The sequence below is a fragment of the Carassius auratus genome, chromosome 15 (assembly GCF_003368295.1).
Source record: "Carassius auratus strain Wakin chromosome 15, ASM336829v1, whole genome shotgun sequence".
Lineage (NCBI taxonomy): Eukaryota > Metazoa > Chordata > Actinopteri > Cypriniformes > Cyprinidae > Carassius > Carassius auratus.
The window spans coordinates 3243575-3269684 of record NC_039257.1 but is presented as its reverse complement, the minus strand read 5'-3'; the positions used below and the strand labels follow the sequence as shown (position 1 = coordinate 3269684).

Below are 26110 nucleotides of genomic sequence, written 5' to 3'. Positions count from 1 at the left end.
AACAAAACAAGTCAGCTTTGGCATAACATAGATTAATTAAATTATTTATATTTTAATGAAATTTTGTTATTTTTATCAAATTGTAATAATACAATTTGTATTTTACTGTATTTAGGATCAGTTAAATTAAACCTAAGAGTCATAAGCAAGCAAGCATAAGAAGATCTTACCGACCCCAAATGTTTGAAATGTAGTGTAATTTATGTACTTTACAGCAACATTTTTTATTTTAATGGCTTTATTTTCTTCTTTTTTTATTCAGAGTAATAGGTTTTCACTTTTTTATTTATTTTTGTTTTATGAAATTAACATTAAGAGTGATTAACTTCCTTTTTCCCTTTTTTTGGGGATGTATTTTGTGTATAGATTTTATTTTATAAAAAATTTCTCCAAATTTAAATCTTAAAATATGACAATTCATCATAATTACTTAATAATAATAATAATAATAATACTAATAATAATAATAATAAATAATATTATTTTTTTATATGATATACGAGATATGTGAAGAAAGCAAAGAAAAAATAAGGTAAATATAATTTTTTTGTATTTAGTGAGGACAGAAATTTATTTGGCCCATAATTAAAGAAACACCCCTGTACATGCAACCTTGCACAATTGTCATATTGATCTACATTTTAATTTGTAATTCTTTATGTGATGGTGTCAGTGTGGCTTAGCAGGTGTGTGTGTGCTGTCTTGTCTTAAATATAGACAGTGTGCATTAGAATAATAAAGACTTGTGCGATAGGCCAGCTGCTAATTAAAATAAGGACCCAGATGCACCATCTCTCATTTAGAGGTCACTGTTCACGTCTGCTGCTCTGGGCTCCAGGAGGTTTGAGGTGTCTTTAATTAGCCAACAATGAGCTGTGAATCTCAATTACTGTATGCTCCACAAGGTCACAGCTCAGAGCGACTTACTGAAGAAGGGCGGTGTATCTGAACCTTGCAACATCTGTGGAACCAATTCTGCTTTTGGACAATTGAAATTAAATGGGTTTTTTTTTTCTATTAAATTACTTTTATCAGATTCCCTGGGAAAATCAAAGATGTTAGCATTGTGTGTTGTAGACAGCATAGATGTGTTGTAATCAACAGTGAAGGACTGATATATCCAACTCAAAAGTCAAAGTTTTTAGACAAAATACAGAGTGGTTTTTAATAGCTGGACTCTCTCTCACGCTTTCCACCGTGAGGAATGTGACCTCGGAGTTAGCGGGCTGTGAATCAAGGGAGGAATTGAAACTTTTTTTAAGCAGGAGCGAAAAAACAGGTGGAATGAGAGGATGAGAGACAGCCGATAAATTAAAGGCTCTAAGAGACATTACATTAGGAAAGGGGGACAGCCGGGGGCTCTTGGGATCTGATAGGGGTCATAAGGTCATAAGTTTGCTCAGGAAAGAACTTATGGAGTTAAAAGCAGATCAGGGAGTCCTTTGAAGGAGATTTTGTACCCTCATATTGCTCACGTATGGACACAAGTATTGAGTGTGCACACATGTACACTGCTGTAAAATACACTGAGACTCAGGCACATTTTCTTGGGGTGAAGTGCTCCTCAGAGACTGCTTTGTTAAACACATGTTGGAGGTATGTTACTGGTACATCATGATTTTGTTATTTGGTGCTTTAAAAGGTTTCTTACAGTAGATGTTGTTAACTGATCAGTTTCATTCCATATTTTAACATAAATAATGAAGGCTGACTTATGAAAGTTGATGCATTTTCATATGACAGCTCCTTTTTCACTTTGGGATTTTTTGTCATCAACTATAATAATACATTTATCAGTTTAGTTTGAATAAATGAAGTATTTATTTTGATACAATTGCATTTATACATAACACATGATTTGTAATATTCTTTTCATATTCTTTTACTTACATTAACTTTTAGTTTTAGAATAAGAAATAAGCTTCAAATGTGATGTTCAAAAGAACAGGAAGGTGTATATATATATATATATATATATATATATATATATATATATATATATATATATATATATATATATATATATTCAAAAATAAGTGTTAACAAAATAATGTATTTTTTTTTTAAGATAAATATCCCTGATATGTAAAATACTAAAAGTGCAGTCAAGTCAATATTTTAAATGCTTTTAGGAAGGTGTTTGTTATGAATATATTGATTATAAAATAATAATAATAATAAAAAAGAAATTAAAGCAATTTAGAAATTTAATTAAGAAACAAGTTTTATCATGGTGCAGACCAGTGTTATTTTAGTATAACTGAGACAGTCTTATAGTTTTTATTAATATTCTGAATCAGTTTAAATTTTTATATTTTATGTTTTAATATCTTGTAAGAATGTTTTAGTAGTTTTGTGCATGTATTTGTGTCTGTCCATATAGTTTTTATTATTATATATTTTTTTTTTTCATTTTTAACTATAGTACATCAAGTTCAACTAACTTAAAACTATCTGAAATAAGTTTTTTCTATATTGAATTTAATTTCAGTTAGCTAAGCCTGGTATAGACTTGCAATTGACATTTCCCTATTTTTTTCTTTTTTCATTTTATTAAATGTATTATTTTTTTTTTGTTAATCTTTTATTTTATTTTATTAAAATATCAGTGGGAAAAACGTTACTTTAACATTACATTAACATTACTTGACATGCTACATCTCTGACACTAGGGGCAGTATAGTTTTTACATCAGGTTTAAAGGTGAAAGGTAATTATGAAGCTATAGTTACTCTGCTTGTCAAAACTAAGACATTGGAGACTCAGAAGGTGTTCAAAAGAGTTACAGTCTTGTTAGCGAACGAATCCCACCATTGTGTCTCTGAAAATGTAACTGTTAGTGATTTGTTGTTAATGACTGTCATCATGTGGAATCCCTTGTCATACTCCTCCTAGATCACTGGACGGTCTTGTATAATTAGATGCTCTGATGTGTGGTTTCAGGACACTAGGCCTTTTATTATGATATACTGTATAATTCTGAGCACACGCCTAAATATGTTTCAGAAATGGAGCGGTGCCGTTTTTACGAGCCCCAGCCAGAGCAACGATTTGCCACAATAAGGAAAGGACTGGCACGACTGCCATTTATGTTCAACTTTATGGTAGAAAAGACTTCAGATGGTCTGAGTCTCTTCACGTTCTGTGATGTCATAATGAAGTGTAAATTGACATGAAGAACAGATTCTGGTTTCCAAAGAGGAAGCTTTTTCATATTGGGAATTTTTGTGTGCGAGTGAAAAAAAACTCAGTGGCTTTGCAGAAGCACGAGACGTGCCTGAAAGGAACACGGAAGGTCCATCAAATCTTCACAAAGAACTGTGATGGACAGCTTATTTTGGCGTGGTAAGATAGTGTAGATATAAGGAAATGAATGGCACATCCGTTCGGCTCTTAATGCGGCTGATGAAGACAGACGCTTCATGGACACTCTGATTTTAATTAGCATGCTAATTGGAAATTCGAAGACAAACAATGGGAGGTGTGCAAGTTACTTTTTGCTGTGGCCTCTCTTTTGTGCTGTTCAAGAGCAAGAGACAGACGGAAATAAAGCTTTTGTTTTGGCCCATTTCTAATGCAGCGGCTTGAGTATTGAAAACGTGGCTGTCGACAGGAGACCGATTTAAATAACTTGGAGACAATTTAAGAAATAAATGAAAGAAGGTTATCAGAATCTGACACTAAACATTATGAGTTGGCATTTGCATTAACGTTTTATATTTTTCTGAGCTTGCATGATGGGTCAGGAGGTGAATATTTAAATGGCACTGTAGTTTCTAGCAGTGATTGGTTTAGAGGAAGTTATTGATTAACATATTTTGGGAATGAACACTGTCATATTATAGACTTTTAAATGTGAGAGGCATTTTGAGCAGTGAATTGCTTTCCACTACACGTATTCTCATGTCGGCCTTTTTCTTTTCGGCTGAAATTTGATTGCATTTAAATTTATTGTTTATGATTATTTTGTATTATTTCTTTTTTATCTTTAATTTCTTTTTGTCTTTGTATGGAACGTATGTACATTTTTGATTAAAGTTACGTTTTTTTTGTGACTACTTTTTTATACTATGTACTAGGTATTATACATTTTATTTTATTTTATTTATTTTTCTCTTAGGATAAAATGTACATCTTTCATTAGTGTCTATTCCAGATTCATTCATTTTCTCTCTCTCTCTCTCTCCTTCTCTCTCTCCCTCCCTCCTTCTCTCTCTCTCTCTCTCTCTCTCTCTCTCTCTCTCTGTCTTGACCGTTGGCAGTAATGTTCAAATGCAGACCAGATCAGATCAGTTCCACAGTGTCAGGGCATCACTGGACACATTAGTGACGGCTGTTGACCATCAGGACACTCTTCTTTCATCTGTTTTCTTCAGCCATATGAAAGTAGCTAAAATGTTGCCAGTGTCATTTTTGATTTGCGTTTCAGCAGATTTAGCGTGCTAAACAGACATAATGCATTACAGACCCCATCGCGACCATGACCGGTGCTTCCAGATTTTGTTTTGAAAGCTGTGTTTACCAAAAATATAGTAAGAAGCCGAGGGAAAGAGGGGAGGAATGAGAATTCTCCCTCTCTTTCTCTCTCTCACACAAACACACACACACACACACACACAGAGAAAAAAAAGATTACAAATGTAATTTTTTTTAGATATATTACATTTTTGTACTAGGACAAACTGTACATTTATCATTACGTTATTAAATAAAAATAGATAGAGATAAATAGAGAGAGAAAAATGTATATATAAATATATATGTATATATAAATAAATATATATATATATATATATATATATATATTCAGTTGCCACATAAATTATCTTTATTTTATTTTATTATGATGAAATGTACATTTTTAATTACATTGTTACATTTTCTTTCTTACAAATTAGTTAAATTTTCTTTACATTTATTCCGGTTATAAAATTTTACATCATGTGTCAATATATTATAAAAAAACAATAATAATAGCTGCAAAAAATATATAGCAATAAAATATTTATAATCTAACTCATTTTGCATTGATGTAATATTTTCTGTTAGCCAGTGAGATTGTGCTCTGTGTGTACTGTCTGTGGGTGAGTGGTGAAGTACAGTAGATCTGAAGTTAACATCTGTTTTGTGATAAGACCATTACTCATACTGGAACTGTCAAAGACACATAATACTGTCATTGTGTGAAACCAGGGCTATGAAGAAGTGTGTTTTGTAATCATACACAGGTTAAAAGAGGTCTGCATACCCTGAAGGATCACATCACATCATATTGCCTCCTGCATGTCAGCTAAAAAAACTGACAGCCATGTGGAACACGTTTCTTTCGAATGTTTTCTAATGAGATGCATCTCATTCGTATGAAATATTTCAATTTGTTTTATGACCTGTAATTATGCTGTCACCAGTCAACAGTCCCTTCAGCAAAGACTCAAGTAAAAACAAGTTCAGGTTTGACGCTGTGACGGGCTTAAAGAGTGCGACGACAAAAGAGGCTTTTGAAAATACATCATTGTTTTTTGCTGCAAGACAATACGCTTGCATTTGAAAGATATTTGACAGATAATATGATGAGTGAATAAGCACAATACTGCATAACTTTAATGCAGCCTGACGTGTCAACTTCATATTTCATTTTTAGGCTGCATTATAGACAGTAAAGTACAACCTCAGCAACATCAGGTTTATCCAGGAACTGCAAATCATTCATAACTCTTAGAAATGCGCTTTTAGGTCTATAATCACATCATGGGATAGTAAATACTTTCGAGTAGCCTGCAATCCCACAAAAGCTCCTCAAATGTCCATGGAATAGAAGATTGTTCATTTTTCAAAATATTTTGGCATTTAGTTTTTATTGTGTTGCTGAAAAGTTATATTCAATAATAATATTTTATTTTTCATTTAAGTTAAATTTATTTATTGAAAAATGCCAGTATTTATATTATAAAATATATTATTAAGACTGAAAAATAGGCTATATATATATATTATAGTGGCAAAAAAAAAATATTTTATGACAATAAGCTTGCATTTTAAATATTTTTTTCAGAGCTTCGACACAATATAAAGACTGAAAAAACACAAGAGTGCATATCTTCAGTTGAGCCTGGCAGGTAAATATTATATTTCATTTTTAAGCTGCATTGTAAAGCAGTACATTACATGAACAGTAAAGTTGCAGCTTCTGCAGCATCAGGTTTAAATGGGAATTTGAGATCATTTATAACTCTTATAAATGCACTTTAAGGCCATCAAAATCAGGGGATCATGGGCTATTAAATACTTTTGAGTAGACCGCAATCCCACAGATAACTCCTTCAGAAGTTCTGCACATCCACATCACTCCTATTTGTCTTTTGACTAGTTTTATTGTGTCGCTGAAAGGTTTAATGCAATAATAATTTTTAAAGCTGTAAATTTTAGGTTTGATGTCGATGAAATTGTTAATCATAATTGATATCATTTATATCATTTGTTTTATAAATCAGTCTGGGCTTTCCTGATCGCCCACAAACCCCTTTCATCATTCACTGCCCGAGAGCATAAAGCATTTATAGTGTTGATATACAGTGAATTCTTTACAAAGTAAATCTTTCAGTAGGAATAACGCCCACTCTCTCCCTCAGTCCCTCAGGTTAAAGATGGCAATTCCATTTAACAGCGTCATTCTCCTTCAGCCAAGATCAGCAAGTGAGGAGCTTGAGCTTTGAGATGTTATTTCCTGGTATGTCGATAAAAGGTGCTGTTTTGGGTCTTTTCTCAGGTTTAATTGCTCTAGAAGGGATGCAAATTGTGCTGTCGTACTGTGGTGTCAGTGAAATCCGTATAGCTGCACATGTTTGTGCATGTAAGTGTGTATAAAAGTGTGCACATGTGAATGTTTGTTTGTGAGCCTGGAAAAGGCAGATAGGCTCTCGCTGTTTGTTCAGCTTGCCTGACTCTGGATCAGATGGCTGGTGAACTGTGACCAAAGCTTTCAGCTGAAAAATCACACTCAAATTATCCTTCAATTGTAAATGAACTACTCAGACAGATCTCTTTCGAACTGCCACAGAAAGCCACTATAACATTTAATGAATCATTTCAGGGTGAGTGAGGTTAGTGCTTACAACATAAGCCATATTTCTTTCACTTTCTCCCTTTTTGTCTCTCACACATGCTAATAAGTCCAAGAATGTATCATCATCAAGTAGAGATTCTTTCAGAATGAAACGTCGAGTCTTTTGCCCACAACAAAGTGTGGCGGTGGTTGAAGATGGATGCGATTCAGACATGAACATGCGGTGGAATAATGCCGCTTCAAAGCCTGGAGCTCTGGTGAATTAGCAGAGGTTCTGTCACACTCTTAATAAATCGAGAAGAATTCCCCTGCTATTGTCATGTTGGCACTTTGCTAATGATGGCAGTGGCTGTAAGGCTGGAGGAAGCTCAGTGTTGAAAGGCTTTTTTTTTTTAAACAGATATTGAATTTGAAGAACCGTGACCTTGAAGGAATGTACCCTGGATCTCAGACATCATTTTCGGAATGAATGTCTCTGTATAAGTATTCTTTATGGAGGAAATAATTATTAACACTACCGTTTTTTAAGTAATTTTTAAGAACCAAAGAAAAAAAAAAACACACAGTGAAAACAGTCATTTTGCAAGATGTTATTACAATTTAAAATAATAATTTTCTATTTTAATATTTTTTGCTGATTTTTCAGCATCATTACTGATTTCTTCAGAAATCATTCTAATGCAGTGATTTTTAGTTTTATAAAGATATGGACACTTTGTGTGGCTTAATATTTTTGTGGAGATTATGATTTTTTTTTTTTTTTTGGGCTAGGATTGTTTCACTTTTGATAATTGTAATGTGTTCTTTCTGAAAAATATTCATTTATTGAACAAAAAAAATAATAATCTGACCCCAGATTTTTGAACAGCAGTGTAAATGCAAACATTTCATAATGTTTTCTCTTTTAAACTTCAAATGCACTTCAACTTCCACTCTTTGACCTTTTTGTCATCTTTTATTCATATAGCAGTAGGACAACAAAGGATGGCATTGGTTTGTATCAAAAACCTGATTTGAACTTGAACCACCAACAGCACCGAGGCTCAATGTGTCATTTTTAGTGACTCCAAAATCACTTCTAAGTACACGATTACCTTCAGACACCAAAATTTCCTCATAAAATTGAAGAAGAGCTCAGAATGAAACCTTGCAAAGCATGTCCGTCGGATTGAAGGTGGCTTGTCCTTGTGGAGAGCTTCATCATTAATCATGCCTGTAACTCTGGGCTTTTATAACGCTGCATTCAGCAGCTGTGCCCTTTCACCACGGTCCTCAGACCCTGAAGTGGCTTTCATTTACTCGCCACAGAAGAGCTTATTGTACCGAGCGCTTTAACCTCTGTGGCCTGAGCGATGCCCATCATGTGCTCTGTTTAGCTGCTTGAGACCTCGCCAGCTGTTCTGGCTTTCACAGGCCTGCCGAGATTTTGACGTAGATTGATAGGATTATTCCTAGAGCACTTGAACACGCTATGACCGCCGTGATTCAGTGAGCCACAAGCATTCGCACCGGTGCTAATCAGATGTTCTCCTTGTAGAATTCCTGCCTGATTTTGGACAGCGGTTGTTGGATGTGTTTCAGGTCAACTCGTCAGCAGATGATTGGACTTGTTTGTTTGGCGTTCGCATTCTTAGTTGAGTATGTGAACAAGCGCATGCATAATCATATATCCAACCACATCGCTCAAAATAAATGAGGTTGGGAAGCCCCTCAAAGCTAGTCTGTCTTACTTTATTGCTTTCTTATCAGATAAACAGTTTTAAGTTTGCACTTTAAACTAAATGGTGAGTGAATGTCATTGATTTACGCATTTTAATAATATACTTGGCTTTTCACAACACTCAACAGGAGGAAATGGATATTGCAGTTAAATTTTAATTACTTTTTATTCAAAATAGTTTGATTCCAGTCATAAAAATTTCATTTATTGTATAATATTAAATTTCACGGTACGATTTCAGCTGCGTAAAGCTATCGTATACTGTGTACACAGAAACTTAAAGGTCGCCATGGCAACCTTTCAAAACAAAAGTCACAAGACACAATTTCTTTAAAAAAAATATTGTACAAATAAATCAATAAGACTAGCATTAGAATTTGTAAAAAAAAAAAAACCATATATATATACACATACACACACACACAGAAACAAACAAACAAAACATTTCATTCACATTAATTGTTTTTTCTCTTATTATTACTTTCTCTTATACAGCCGTGAGATTAATTGGAGAACAAATGGAAACTTCTTGTTTTAGGTTCCTGCTTCTGATTTTCTCTCCCTACAAAGACAGATTTGTCATGACAACACCGTTTGAAATCAAAAGAGATCTCAATGAACTCAAAGATTCATCATCACTTTCTCTTTTCATCATCATCTCTTTTCTTGTACAAAAATGAGAATAAGTGGAGAACAAATGGAAACCTCTTGCCTAAGGTCCCTGCCTGTTGTTTTTTTCCCCTCTTGAGAAAGCTTTGTTCTTTTTTGTTCTTTGCACAGATAGCAAAGTTTGAAATAAAAAAAAAAGTTTAAGATTGAACTCAAATCTTACATTTTTCAAGTTTATGCTTTCTTACATGAGTTGTACAGCTCTACAATACACTGTTATTGTATGGCAATTTTTTCTATTTATATACATCTGAGAAATTTGAGTCTTTCATCAATGTTGAAACTTCACTAATACTTAACTAAGAATTACATTAAGTCTCATATAAGCTATAAAAGAGTAGTTAAATGTGGGCCAACACTAACAACCTCAAGAGCACTATAGATAAGTCTATGGCCTTAACTTATTTAATATCTAGATGCCAGACGGTCTGGTTCTCCTAAGCTCTCTGAAACCACCCTGTAATTTCCCATAACCATTTCTCCCCTGTTCCCTGTCTGTACGTCCCGTACAGAAGGAAAAGCTCTTCTGTAGTCTCTCATTATGATGCTTGGTTTCCTGCCCACTGTGTGGACCGCAGTGCCCTCATCTGCATAATCCCTCCCTTGGTACTTTTCAGCAATACGGGAGCTGCTCAGACCCACAGAGAACCACGTACCCTGGTGTGGTCCGGCTGGAGCCCTGATGATATTTCCTGATGGGCTGCTGTCTCAGAACTGGATCTTGTGTTAGCAGATTTCCAGTTCTGCTGAGACTAGCATCACTATTACTGTTGCTCCTAATTGAGGTTAAAGATTTGAACAAATTCCTAAGACTGGAGTGTAACTTGAATGATAGTTCTTGGTGATTCTTGCTCTGTTTAAATATAGATAAATAATGACTAAAATCAAATAAAATAGAGTTTTGCACATTTGGATTTTAAACATAAAATATATATTGGGGCATATTTTGGTCTGAATTTGAAATCTATACCAAAGACATTGAACAAAATTTTATTGTTTTTTTTTTATACATTTTTATAGATTTTATAAAATGTATATACAAAGTTTATTAAAAACTAAATGTTTGCTCATTTCCAAAATATTTATGCCTTTTTAACCAACAACATTTCTAGCCTTTAGAACTTCAGATTCAAAACTATTTTCACTCGTTATTGTATCCAAAGAGACTTACTTGGCGCCAGTAGACAGCCTTTTTTTCTCACATAAATAAAAAAACTTCCTACTTGGGGTAGGTTTTACATGCACAGTGCCAAGAGAGGCATAGACTTTAAGTAGGCCTAAACTGAATTTAAAGTCAGTAAAATAATAATAAAAACAATAATTTAATGGTGGTATCCAAAACATCCAATTTAATTCAAGTATTATATTAGATACATCTTAAAACTTCAATGCACATGCATAATAAGACTAGTATTAAGTAGATATTTGAAATACATCAATAACTGATATCGTAGTGTAACACAGATAACATTGGCATCATATTGACTGTTTTAATACTGCGTCCTATATTAAGCTAGTGAAGCAAATTGTCATATTAAGTTAGTGAAGCAAATTGTCATAAAAGTCTTTTGGGATGACTTCCTTCAGGTCTTGGAGGTGTTTGAATTTCAGCTCTTTGATCTTCAGGTGATCTGAATAGAGGCTGCATTTGACAGAGCTCCTCTAAGGACACAGAAATGGTTGCTGCAAAAAAATAAAATGAATAAAATTCAAATGATCGTTTCCCTAAATTATACATCATGTTTACATATGATAATGAGGCAAGAATTGCCTATTGTCTTGAGCTAAGTTCAAATCCTCAGACGAGCACCAGAAATAGAGGTGGTCAAGATTTTTTTAAGCCCTACGAAAATCACGTTAGCTGTCTCACCAAACATGACGAGAAGACCAATACATAGTGGCTAACTAAGTCAACGGCATGCAATTTTGTGTGCATTAAATTCATTATCCTCGTCAGAAACAAAACCATGGAAGATTTCAGTCAACAAGGTAGCTACAGTCCAATTCTAGACCTAGCAGAAAGAAAAATCCTAAGAAGCGATACATGACACCTCAGCACTACCATTACTTCTAGATAAAACTGCTATATATAATATATAAACTATTAATATATAATTCATATAACTGAATCATGAAAAACCATTGTTTTGAGGACATTTACCTCTAAATGACTCTAGATTGGTTAATAATTTGTAAAATTAACATACCCACGTGGGGACTAACCAATAGCATGGATTTTACAAAATTTGGACATAGAAGGTTTCTGCGCGAAAGCAATGATATGTTTATTGCTGCAATATTATTAATTTAATGACTTACTGTAACACGTCCTTTAAACAATTATTATTTTTTTTTTACATTCTGATTCTATTCATAATCAGAAGTAGTATGTTCTCTGTGTGTGTTCCCTTCCGCTTTCCTGCAGACCAGCAGCTGTGTCCATCCACACAAACGTTCAACATAATCTTTGGTAATTTGCAGTCTGGTTGCACTGGTCACATATTTCTTTCTCTCTGCACGTATTCATTTGTGTCCAGCTAAGTTCATTCGTGTGACTTAATTAAACCCCTTTCATAAATCAGGGCTTTAAGCTGAACTGAAAATGAGAAATTGCTATCAAAAAAGAGGTTTGTTAAAGTGTACTGATTAACACGGTAACTCATTTTCTTTATAATTCCCTTGCCCTCTCCTGCCTTTAAAAATAATTAACCGACTGATGGCAGACTCAACAAATGGCCTTGATTTTTAAAGCCATTAAGATGAACGAATCCAATTGTTGTTGTTGTGTTTATGGGTTGTCTGGGTCCACTGTTATTGAGCTAGTACATCACCTTCTCCTTAAATGAATAAAGCCAGAAAACGGGAAAGCAGGGTGTGTGTCTGAAAATGAGCGGACAGCCGGGGCTTTGGGGTGCATGGGGAACATCTTTCTAATGTGCCCATGTGGACGTGTCAGCTAGCCGCATAAGGTTTGGTTTAATTAGCCATCAGGGGAGGCAGGGTGTTTTGGATTGGTTTGTGTGGATCAGGGCCATTTGAATCTGAAGGAGCACCAGGTTTTTGTTTGTGTGTCCTCCAGGGCATCTGGACACACCACCTGTTAATGAATCACGAAATATTCTCTCCAAATAAATGCATATTCTACAGCAGCCAGTACAGTTTTGGAACTAGAATGTTCAAGGTTTCATTGTCTACATTGATTCCCCTTCAGTATATACAATATTTTTTCTTTTTCTTTTTTTTTTTTTTATAAATATGTTTTAGCTTTTTTATTTTGCAAAATATTTGTTGCATACATTTTAGAATAAAACATATTCATAGCATAGAAATTTGTGTGTAGTTGTCGTGTAGAATTTTGAGGATGTTGGGTTTTCCAGTTCAGAATTCTGCGAGTTGTGCCAATTCTGTGTAGAGATTATATATTGAATACAACTTTAAATGCATCTATCCTTGTAGAACTGGTATTAAAATCTTATTTATTGATTCATTTGCATTACTAAGAACTTGGGTTTTGAGGTTTGAACAGAAAAGCCTGATTTTATGGTGAAGTCAATATGGTGTCTATACACAAACAGACAGACTCAAGTAAATGTGTGAGTTCTATGTGTTTGCATGCTTGATGTTAAATGTCCATGAACTGTCCTTTAACATTTCTAAAAGTGCAAACATGCTGTATTTTGAATGCTTGAATGCTTGCAACACAAGCTATCCAACAGTCTCACGATGGTCACGACCTTGAGATCCTGTGAACGTACTCAGCGAGGTGTTTGTTGAGAATCTGCCATCTCAGCATATAGCAGGCTAAAAGTGTCATTTCATTAAATGCATCAACAGAAGTGCTGGCCCAAGTCTTAAAAAATAAATCAAGCACTCAATTATGACTTTGAAATGTTGAGGGATTAGCATCATTTGTTAGTGAGGTTTAGCGACAGGGTGAACAAAAGGACAGATAGTGGTCACACTTCCCAGAGCTCTAAGTGCTCTCCAATGACTTCCTTTTGTTTTGCCTGTCTGCCATTTTATCTCCGTAAATGATGCCAATCTTCATTCACGGCCATGATGGTCCTGACAGGATGCTTCCCAGTCATCTGGCCCATTCTGACCCTCTTTATATTAAACAGGCCCCTTCACCTCCCCTCATCCCAAATTAACCCCCTGTCAGTGGCCAACAATGGAAGTGGGCATGGCTCCAGTTTGATTTATCCCACACTTCACCATGATGGGGGGCATCTGCCACACCACACCCCCTGCCCAGTCCTCCCTTTCTAAACCAGGCATAGAGAAGGGCTGTCAGTTTTTCTTCCAGGAAAGCGACATGCACTGATTGGGGAATTAGTTTAGTCAATGACTCTATCCAGATCTAAATAGAGAGTGTGTCAGTGACTTTGTGTATTTGCAGTTGGGTCATCCTAGTTCTGAGGGCACACATTGTCACTCCTCCGACATGCACATAGACGTTCAGAGCTAACTGCACGTCTTTATGACTGAGAAGAGAAGGAAAACACCATATTTAGGAATTGCGCTCTTGGGATTCTCCAATGGATTAATGGCTAAAAATTTAGTAAAACCTTGGAGCTTCTATATATTTGTTTTTGGGAAGTTTTAAGTGCTTTCTTGACTTGATAATGCAGTTTGGAGGTTGCAATTGCAGACCTTTCAAAAGTCACTGTCTGCAGAGCTTAGTACTACTCTTATGTTGGTATCAGGGATACTGGGGTGCTACCATGTCGCTGGTGGCCCAATACTCTTTGCTCGAGGACTTAGAGTCTGTGTTACTTCCAACAGACACGGGGACTCAGGAGGGGACTAGCAGTAGGGTCACAGAGGCCCCCACTGCAGAACATGATGACGACAACTCTCTGGGCTACACAGGTACTGCTTCTTATTTCTTAACTAAAATACTGCTTTATATTTATCCTAGAAGGGCTTCTCTCAAACATCTTATTTAAATAACATGTTTTCTTTATTGTGGGTGTCTTTTCATCTCTTTCATGAGCTTTTGACATTTTTGTTAGATAAATTAGGGGTTGCCTGGTGATAACATGAAGTTTTTATGGAGATATGACCTGTTTCAGATCCAATCATTGCAGGTCCTTCTGCAGAGTCTCTTATTCTGCCTGGATTTCCATGTACTTTGCATAACCTTCACCTTAAGTCTGTCGATGAATCTGTATCGAGGAAGGTTTTACCATTCATAAACTGTTTATATTCTTTACAAATGTCACGCTGTGGAAATTGGACACCCTTTCTATGTTATTTTCGGGAGATAAGCCTAGAACGTTCTGACGCTTGTGACATGAAGGAGTAGAGTCAGCCAGAACCTCAATTTCCAGATTAAATGCACTCAGATGAGATGAGTCAGTTGGTGAGAGAAGATGCCTGACCCTTTTTGCTTAAGTGGAAATAGAGTTCACCTTCTAGGGACCCAGGGGGCCAGAGCAGAGAGTCTCCTGCAGTGAGTGTGGTGTTATGTTTGGAGAAAGCTTGCTAACATTCTGACCTTCACTGGAGAAACTAGTCGATAAGTGAAAAGGCGGCTTTGGCTACGTGGGTGATCCAGTGGAAGATGAGAATAGCTGGTATAGAGCGTAGAAAATGACACCACGGCCTCAAGAGAGCACTCTTTTTCACAATCTCACAAGGAAAGAGATACGGTACAGATGATATTTTTTGCCCACCTGTTTTTAAAATTGTTTTGTAATATCTTTCAGTTCTTACATAGAATTAGTCTTTCCAATTCATAATGCAGTTGTAGAGCTAGATTATAATGTTAAGGGCTGTCAGCAAACATAGCAAACTCTTCAGTTACTTTCAAAACACTCATACACATTTACATAGCTTTTAGATATTACTGTAGCTCTGTCTCATGCTGCTAACCAAGGCTGCATGTATTTGATCAAATATTATTGCAATTTTAAATGACAGAAATACACACACACACACACATATAAATGTTTATATATTTATTTATTTTTTTGATGGCAATGCGGAATTTTCAGCATCATTTCTTCAGTTTTCAAAGTCACATGATTCTTCAGATATTACATATATTACAATATTATGATTTCATGCAGAAACCTTTCTTATTATTCATCAGTTTAAAACAGTTAAAGTAAAAAAAAACATTTATTTTTAATGCATAATTTTTGAATAAAAAGTATTATTGTCTTTCAAAAAGGTAAAAAAAAAAGATTGAAAACATTGATTACAAATGTAGTTTGTTCAATACTGGACCAGTAATAGTTTAAAATATTTTATCTGCTATATATATATCTCTGCAATATTTATCTGCAATATTATAAAGTACCGCAACCCCTCTTTTGCTTCGCCTTTTTTGTCAGTTTTGCATCATGTTTCTGTGTATGTAGAATGTCACCACTTTGGATCTTCTATTTTAGTTTCTACATGCTAGTAGTATGCAACAAGGCAGCTGAAGGGGTCTTTCAACAGATCTTTTATCTTTGTAGACTACTTTTGTGCAAAGAATTGCCATGTAGTTCTGCCTCAAAAGCCCTCAGCCTCAAAAATGAGCATCAGAGATGCATCACATTGTCTTTGTTTTGTATAACTGTTTGTAAAAGGCAAACAGGTCTCTTGTAAGAACACTGGCATGCTATTTATTCCAACTCTTTGGAAAAGAGACAGTAGGGAAGAAGGAAAATTGAAGGTCAACACAGCAAATGTTTGTCCAGACATCTTTGGCATTTTAAATATATGCCATGAAAGCTTTCTGTATCTCTTACCCTTATCGAAGATTGAATCTTGGAAATAGAATGAAAAGTTATGTATTGGGTGGTATGATAAAGATTTTCATCCGTTTGTGATATGTAGTCTTCATACATCTGGTTGCAACAATGCTGCACATGCTTCTTAAACTTGTCTGTGGTGGTTCCAAATGCACCTGGTTGTCTGGACGTGACAGTCTGAGACTGGATTAGTCCGTCTCATGTGCATCCTCATTATGGGGTCCTGCTCAGGCCTAGAGTCCTGACCTAGGCCCCACAATCATTAGTATGACCGCCTTCCTAATGCCTTGTATTATTATGGCCCATGCTTTCTGCCTCAGGGACGTGCAAATGTAAATCTCCCACACGTTTGGGGTTCAATTTTTACACCCCTCGTGGAACACAAGCACTCTAACAATGGAGCTTATCCACAAAGCATATTCCCCACAAAGCATTTGCTTCTCCCCAGTGCGGAAAACATGGCAAATGTGGGTCCTTCCTTTAGGTTTGATCCCACTTGAGATGTAATTACCTCCACCGCAGTCAACCAGAGGGTTTTCTCCACAAGAGGAGAGGATGTGGACACTTCTTATATTAGTTTCCCCCATCCAATCTCTTTTCATCACATATCCTGGAGCTTAACTCACCCCATGTCCCAGGAAATAGGGCCATCAGGCTAAACTCTCAATGCTGAACCAGGCTAATTCTGTCAAGAGTGACTGGAGTGCTGTGGAGAAAGAAAAGAGAGGACTAGTTTGAGATAAGAAGCTGGTGGTGCTGAGCTTCTCTTTATTCTGCAACATGTTTGGCATGGGATAAAGAATTTAAATTTGTTTATTATTGTAGCTGAGATTAGTATGGGTGAAGGAATACAAAAATGGTCTCTGCGTTGCCAAGTGCTAGCTAAGCGCCATTTGGTATACAAGATTAAATGGCTTTCAAAATTTCAAGGAAGCAGTCATTTTTAAGCTTGAGTCATAAGTGGTATGCACTTTCCTGAAGGAAATAAGATGAGAGGAAAAAGAAAGTTCAACGCCTCCATTTTTGTGTTGAGTCTGGGGGTCCATATGGTCCCCTCATGACTGTCAAATGAGTTTAGACCCGATTTGCAGATTTAAAAATGAATAAATATCTCTTGCTGGAAATGCTGACATGTATCTTAGAAAAATTCTGATGCACATCTGACAAGCCAATCAGTAGCAATGCTATATTTAAAATGCAATTTCCACAGACAGACAACCTCCATCAGTTTATTTGAATACGACAGAAAAATCACCCAAAAAAATCCTTGAATAACTCAACCACACTACTTTAGAATTCTCCAAAACTTCCCAAACAAGGGGGTGGCTGGAGAACTTTCAGAAGTGCCAGTTGCCATAGGCAAAGTTGTGAAAGTGCATCCAAACATTTGCACATTTTATATTCACACTGTATTTCTCCCACATGCTGTTTTGCCATGGAGCAGTGAATGTGTTCAGTCATCACAGGCCGGACTCTCTGCTTGCTGGGGCATGAGAGTACGCAGAGGGTGAAAGTTCTCACTGAGTGTCATAAATCTGCATGGCACCTGCTCCCCCGCACTCCTTCGGCGCGTGTTGTGAGGTCAGTGGCACCGCATAAGCTGTACATCATATTTATAGTGCTCATCGCTGCAACCTGCGTGTTTTGGCAGCTGACGGCAGCAGGGAGACAGAAAGAACCCTTGCAGTGTTTCTGTCGGAGGAAGGACGTGCTTTTAAAAGCAGAGGACGTGAGAGAAGGAATGTAAGAAGTTTGAGAGATTGGACGTTGGAGCATGTGGGAAGGAGAGTGAGTTGAAAAGTAACTTTTTTGGCCATTACTGTAGAGATCCGTATCATATGTGAGTTCCAGGTGTTAGGCCATGTAAATCCACCAGTTTGTGGTGCAAATAAATCCACTTGAGGGAAATATATGAATTTACAAATACAGTAGCAGATGTTTTTGTACGCCAATGTGATTTGGAAAGTAAATGCTCAAGAATTTATCACTTTCTCTATAAACCAGAAGGAAGCATGGTGTGAATTTCTAAACCAATCAAATCAAATTGAAGTGCAGGGTTTTCAATATATTTGTTTCTCCGGTTGGGTCATTCTAACCAGTCAAAAGCCATACTTGCTTCAGTCTATTAGAATTAATATTTTAGACTCCATTTGAGACTCAATTTTTTGGTGTTGATTTAAATGCAGCATCTTGGTTTCTTGGGTTTTTTAAACTGGAAAATGGATGGAGGCAACTGTCGAGAATCACACATTTGCAAAGGCAAACCAAACTTTAGATGCACAACTCTTGTGCATTGCTGTGTAACGACATCTTTCTTTCATCCCAAAGATTGACCGTTAATACCAGTTTTTTTTGTAAGACCCTGTGTTTGTATCAAGAGTAATGTGGGAACAATCAGCAAAAGTGCCACTTATGCTTTCTGCACAGTCATGTTTTAATCATTACTCAGGATACATACATGCTTTGATTAAATAATATCCAGTTGTCCTTGCTGCAGTGTAGTATAAAGTTCCCCAGGTTTGTTCCCGCTCTTGCTTTGCGGGGCTACGTTAATAATTCAGGAGGACTGCTGGTGAGGGTCTTGTCCAACAGCTTGAAAGGCACCGATTGGTTGAATCCCCCGTTGTGAAGGTGGGGAGGGCACATTGAAGCCAAAGACAAAGGCACTACTTGGCTCGGTTTCTCTTAGACAGCTTCTCCTTTCATTTAAGCCTCCCCAACCAGTAAACCAATTAAGCCAATTAAGCATGAAAACACAATGCATCTTGTTCTTGCCAGTCTGCATAAAGGATACGGAAAGAGCAGGGTGACGTGCTTCTTTCTGATGAAGCTAGTTAGAGATTGGGACAAGCTGAAAAGTCCCATAGTCATCCGAAACACCATTGTTTTTTTGTTAATGTATCTGGATCCTGTCGGTCTGTTACTCCTTGTGCACTCATGCATGGCAGTGTGCAAATTAGATGTCGGCTCACAGCATATGGGAAACCACCAGTTCAGTCCGGTAGTTTTATCAATACACAGATGAGACACAAATTCATATTGTCATGCAGTTTTAATTGCGATCTTCACCATTTTCATGTCTCAGTCAGATTCTAGTGTCTCTGTCTCTAAAAAAGATACTAGGTGCTAAAGGGGATTCAGCCCACGCAGGCAAGCGGAAATGCAACAGCCTGTTTACCCGCTAGCCAAGCTTTTGTGTCTCCCAATTATGGCGTAATGCAAAGCTCTCACGTTCTTTTGCATTTCCCTCATTTTGCCATCTTGTCTTTTTTTTTTTGTAATGTTATTTGTTAGTGGGTTCTGCACGGAGGGCCTCTCTGAATGACAAAACAGAAACAGATTTGTTCAGCTCAACCCATCCACCCCCATTTCTGAAAGCACAACACGGGGTTTGTAATGAATGAGGAGAATGTCCTTTTTATGCTGTTTTCGTACAATTCTAGCCCTTCGTTCTTTGTGTGCTTTCCTGTTGGATTTATTTTTGCCTTCTATTGTTTGCCCAATAAATGTGTAGCTCTGTCACCTTTGTATAGTTTTTTTTCCTTTAAAAGTTCTCAGCACTGAATAAATTATTTTTTTGTTTTGGGGGGTGATATTTTAACGTGAATCTGCGGTTGAACCGTATCCTGGTTGCAACCCAGATGGCCTTCCAAGAGACATTCTTTCCCAGAGACAACACTTGCGCTAAAGATGTCCTGAGAGATCGCCCAAATCCAGCTTGGTTGTTTTTTAGCCAGGCTGACAAGTCACGGAAGTTTTCTGCTTGGAGGAATCTCTGAGAATGACAGGGTAGCACTTAGCGCCCCACAGTGTTTCCCAGCCGATGTGGCCTCGTGTCAGAGGTCTAAGGGCAGAATCTCAGTGACGTCCTCACAGGATTCACTCCTCATCGGAGGTCCAAACAGATTTGTCAGTGCCCGTATGGAGTTTCTCTGTATGCATTATGGCAGACAGGCAGACATGATTTTGTTCTTATGGATTGATCCAACTGAATATATAACTAAATTACTTATTTATATAAGTTTAAGCTGGTTATTGCAGTGTTAACAAACAAATCTGCAAAACACCCCTTAAATCTTGGCCCAGGCTTTCCTGAATAAAATCCCAAGATGCACTACTCCCCTCCCCGATGAGATAAAAATGTGACATTTTCCTCTTTCATGTTTGGAAAGCGAGCTTTTCTTCTCTATATGGGGAGGATTGTTCTTGGAGAATGTTTTTGTTTTAGTCTTGGCTGTTTTGTTAGGTGATGCTGCTTGAAAAGGAGGCATAAAATAGTCTTAGTCAGGGGGAGAGGGAATGTGTTTCTCTCCGGCTCGCTGCGTGTGTCAAACCCTCGCCCCCATACCGACACAGCCCAGGGTTGATGAGGGGGGTCCGTCCACGTTGAAAGGGACGCCCCAGCATGGTGTCCGAAAGGGACCCCTTTTTCTCTTACCCACACAGAGGCATCACAAGAATAGAGAGAATATCCACCAAACCTTGCTTTGAATATCAAACAGAGCAAACAGGATAAAGGTTATTATGTGTAAGATATTGAAATCCGGAAAAGGGGAGTGTCCCTCGCTGACCACATTATCTATAGTGTCTCTGTTTGAGCTTGGCTCATTAAAAAAGTTCCATCATCACCAGATAAGAAATAAACCATCCGTGACAGGGAGTGAGGAGGTTTCATTTGATTTCAGGGAAGACTGGGATTAAAAACAGGTCTGGAGTTACAATACATAGCGAATTGTATTTTTTTTTGGATAGCTCCTGGATCCCAGAAGGTCATCTGATAAAGGAAAGATGGTGTGTTAAAGTAGATATTCATTTACCAGCCTCATTTAGCACATTTTTAAATACTGTAATACTCTTTCAAATACTCCATGGAGCCCATTACTCTGGTCGTTTCTGTTTTGGCAATGTTCGTTATGATGAGTGTCCAACATGGAGAAACTCCAGGAGTTCCTCGCCATGCAAGCCTCAGGAACCCATCAAACCACTGGTGCAAGCGTCTACGAGGAAGCTCGTTAGGAGCCCATCACGGCCCCGCGACTCCTCGTCATCACAACAGCAAGGCGCATAAATGCTCCCAGCTCTTCCAGAGTAAGTTCACATGAAATGCATGTGTCGGACATGAGGGTTAGATTAGCACTGAATTATGCCTGGAGTTTTATGCTTGTACGCTGATTTTAAGTTGTTTCATGCTGCTAAGAAATGTTGAGCTCTTTTGATGAGGGTTTAGCACTCAAATGAACAATATGTTAAATCAGTGAGGTCAGTTTTTGTGGGTTCTGGAAATGCTACACTGGAGGTTTGATGTAGAGGAACAGGAGAATTGTAGTTTGGCTGTCCTTCTGTGTTCTTAGAGGACAGGTGAAGGATGGATATTTGGCTCAGATGTTGGACGCACTCTTCTGTCTCCTCAGCATTAAACTGCCATAGCCACCAGTATGAGACTGTTTGACACAACTCTGGACTAGTGAAGGTCAGGAAACTTCGAGATGGAGATGTCACAATGTTAGGGGAAGCTTGATGTCAATGGACTGTTGTTTAGTAGTTTAGAGCTATGCCTGTTTAGTGTTTTTTTATGGGGGGTGGGTTATCATGTTTTTGTGGCATACTACCAGGGGAAAGATTAGACACACTGCACTGCATTTGTTTCAGATGTTCAAATGTTAATAAATTTGATTGTGAAGTTAAAAACCTTTGAATCTAATGGGTGACTTGAAAAAGAAAGCGTATTTGTGGTGAAGAATCTAAAAAGAAAATGTATATTTTTTTTGTCACTACATAGTTCCCATGGCATTTATTATTTAGTTTTAATAATTATCCGAATATTTGGAGACTACACAGAATGAAGAATGTGTAGAAGTCCAATTTTCACTGGTATAACAGTATATATTAGAATTTGTATTAAGTTGCAATTAAAATTGTAATCAATCACAGCCCTTTTTGGTTTTCACTGTCCTTTAGATATGATTTACTTGAGCATATACTGATGTGGCTCAGAGGAAATATTTCCGGCTATGCAAAAGATTGTGGATTTTACTCCAAATTGCATTTTGTCTGTTTGTTAGTATATTTGTTGTGGTGGATTATTTGATTACATTCTGTTTTGTGAGTTCACTGGAGCTGAAGTGAATTTAGATGAGAAAAGCATGTGTCTGCAACAGATTTGTGCAACAGGGCCAATGAAGGAAAATGAGGTATAGGAACACATGCAAACAGACATTGATAATAATAATAATAATGGAATTTTAGATTTAAGGTATACAATTGTAAAAAAAAAAGTCCCCAAAATATGTCTAATTATGTTCATATAGCTGTATTTTTTTGTATTCTAAACTCTCTGTGAAATCGGCTGCAGTGTAGTGGAGACCAGCAGAGGGCGCTGTTGGGTTACGCATGGCGCTGGCGTGCAAGATGAATGTGGAGTCACACATCCCTATACAGGTCCTCCTTCGAAAGATCTTTTCTTATGTAAAACATAAAACAATAATAAATCACAACCTTAGTAGAGGCTTACGAGTTCAACAAATGCAATTTTGTAGATAAAGACAAACCCGCACACGAACACGTTTGAATCAAGCCTTTCCAATAGATATGCAAATAAACTACTCAGTAAATCCACATAACTGCGTCGCTTTTTAAAATAATTAAGAGCAAATTATTCTGTTCCACCAAAGCGGGGAATGTCTTTTAAAATGTAAATTCATTAAAGTTTGATCAAACACATACTTGCCTTGAGGGAAACGTTTCTTTCACAGGCGAAGCCGCGCTGAAGAGGTTAATCAGTGTTGCCAGATCTCTTTGGAAAACTGTACAATTTTATAACTTGATTTAATTAATCTGCTTTATTGTAGCATAAACTTGCATAAAATACACCAAATGGGTCTGTATTGTGTTAAATTGCATTTTAAATCAGTTATATAAAATGTATTTTCAATAATATATTATTTTACAATAATATTTAAAATGACCTACATGGCTAATGTATGGAATTAATATGGATCGAAGCAAAAGCATGGGGTCCTTTTGTGTTTGTTCTCCGAGTTTGATACAGTTATTTTTTTTAATGTAAATTTGTAAACATTCTATTAGATAACTCGTTTATTTTATGTGTTAAATTACACTGTGATTTTTTTATAATCAAGCAAATACAAGTTACTATAATTAATTACTAAATGTTAGTCGTTTTACACATTTGGGAAATGAGAAGTGCACACGTTTTATGAAAAGACTTTCTAAAAATACATAAATAAAAAGCATGTCGATTATAAGCGGAACTGGCAACACTGAGGTTAATTCTCCCTAGGAGCAATCCATTGTTCAGTCCTCGGAGGGGGAGCCTGGGACATACCATGCCGCTTACTATTCATGCTGTTTGAATGAAGTACCGTTGTTTCAAATCCCCTCAGCCCGAAGTGACGGGGACCTCAATGCATAGATCCAAATATTGAAACACTGAGGGAAAAACTGAAAGAAGATGTAAAAACAACAGAGGGGAAATATTGGAATTACATTTGAATTTAAAAAGCAATGGAAAAGTGGAAGTGATCTACATCCAATGGACTTCAGTCAGCAAATTCTTCAGCATCAGCTTCTGCTGTTCCATTGGAAACTGAAGTTTCTGAGCTCGAAATGACTTATTCATGTTGTTTCTGAACGATGTGACACTGGTCGCTTTTCTAGGCTGGGGACCTCATTACATTTAGAACTTTGGAAAAGAGTTCGAGTTCGTTTCTTTTCACTGGCTTTCTATGGGATCTTTTGGGATGCGATCAGCGGATACAAAGTGATCAACTCTGCGCTTGCAGAATTATTCTTTTTTTGGAGGTCTTTTAAAAATAAACTTTTTACGACTGATTTCGAGCTTTTCATTCATTTTGGACTCATGGAGTGCGTGTTTGAATACATATAAACTGGATTACTATCAGATCAACAGAGACCTTTAAAGAAAAAAAAAGCTGCGAATTTGCGGAACACTCGAGTATTCTGGAAAATATATATTGCATTTGGATATGAAGGATCAAAAACGCACAAAACTCTGATTTATTGTTATCTTTTTTTTTTTCTTGCGGATTACACACATTTCCCTAAACGCGAATATTTGAACGATGAAGGGGAGAGTTTTTGGATTCGTGCTATTTATCGCATTTATACACGTTTGCACAGGTACGTACTTTTAGTTGAATAATATATTTTGAACGAGCACTTTCTGCAAAGTAAAAAAAAAAAAACCCACTTTATATGGTTCCAGTGAAATTTGGTGAACGCTTGACATTTGCGAGTCTTTCAATACTGTGCTGATAAGTTGCGTATATAGCCTAATTTTGTACACGTTTATGTGATTCTGTTTTATATCTGACTTTACTGTATCATTTTCAAATGCTCATTACCTAGTTGGCGAAATGATCAGGAAGTTATTTTTGAACACTATCCCCTCATTTATCATGCTCTGCTAATGTAACAGTAGTACTCACTGAAAGGCATTATCTTGGCATGCTTGCTTAAGAATCAAAACGTTTACTTTGCTTTAAGATCACGATGTTTCCGCAGACTTAAGTGAAGCATATGAGAGCATTAGTGGCCTGTCCAAGAACTGTGCATGAGGCGTAACTTTTATTTGCTGTGCATTTAACCCCTTACTAGTAACCCCCCTTTTTTGGCATGGAGACCGAAATTACATACCCAAAATAAAAAGGTTTCTGCTCATGATTCTTTCTGACTAGATACATATTCAACATATGTTCACAAAGCTGACACTTTAAAGTTTACTGTTCAGGAATCAGAATCACTCAGACTGTTATGATAATAGAGATATATAAGCTCAAACATAAAAACAAAAATAAAAATATTAAAAACATATGTTTTAAATGTATTTAAAAAAATGTTGATGTAGGAAATGAGTTTGAAAACACAGTGTAGCTAAGGCCACAAGTCTTCCAAGACTTCATAAAAAATTTCATAATCGAATCTGTAAAACTGTGAATTTTATTAAATATTTTCTAAGGCCATGTCATGTGTGTTTTTAAAGAAGGCTAATCAGATTGATTTATGGCCCTTGTCATCTCTGTAAGATCTCACATGTAAACACTGATGTGTGTTTTATATGTGTGTTTGGCTGTGAAAACTGCCCGTTTCATGATTGTTTTGTTCTCACCAAACGAGTCTTTCACACCTCCGCCAGGTATGACACATTATCCGCATTATTCTTTTATCATTATTCTTTTGTTTTTATTCCACCTTTATTAGCCTTGATTGTGGTTTTTCAGGCTTTACAAAGACACAAAGCAGCAATCTCACTTCAGTCTCTGTTTGCATTTAGCCCTTATTTATCAAAAGTCTTACTATAAAAATACAACAAAACATTTTCTTACGACCTTACGTGAATTATTGAGACAAAAATGCATTATGAAGAAGAAAAGCACCTGCTATTAGTAGCATTGGTGCTAACGTTAGCATCAAGCTACATCTGACAATTTATGAAATTATTAGTACACTTTTACTCAAAACTCACTTTAAACCCCGATCGAGTGTTTATAATAACTTCCTTTAGCGATCAGGGGTGGAATTTGGTCGTTTACTGTTGTAAAAATATGTTATTTGTAGCCTTTTTCATCGCTGCACAAGTTAGCATTTCCGATGTACATTTTCGATTTTTTTTATAAAAACGCCCCAGATCTCAAGAAATTCTCATACCAAGCTTTACTATCGTAATCGCGGGTTTATTATTCGGATATTTTGTGTGTACAGAGGTGTTTCAGTGTTGTTTTGGCCAGATAACTACCAGGAAGTGTGCAGGAAGCATGTGACACGATGGGGCGGTGTCCAGATATGAAACTCTAGATTGACGTTTGAAAGACCCAATCAGAGTCTGAGTCACACACCGCACGAGCTGCCGGCACAGCAAACACATACACAGAT

General features: G+C 36.6%; 1 protein-coding gene across 8 annotated transcripts in view; it reads left to right on the top strand.

Moving 5' to 3' along the window:
* LOC113114762 (roundabout homolog 1-like) overlaps positions 1 to 26110 on the top strand; it is a 260076-nt gene that overhangs the window by 74392 nt on the left and 159574 nt on the right. For 3 of the 8 annotated variants that reach the window (XM_026281731.1, XM_026281736.1, XM_026281738.1), the window contains exon 3: positions 14238 to 14324. The exons of 1 other annotated variant lie outside the window; for it this stretch is intronic. In XM_026281731.1, coding sequence (XP_026137516.1) covers positions 14238 to 14324 — 87 coding nt within the window. Of the gene's footprint in view, positions 1 to 14161; positions 14325 to 23552; positions 24359 to 26110 lie in introns of those variants that run through there. 4 more of the 8 variants (XM_026281735.1, XM_026281733.1, XM_026281732.1 and 1 more) reach the window with 2 other exon arrangements.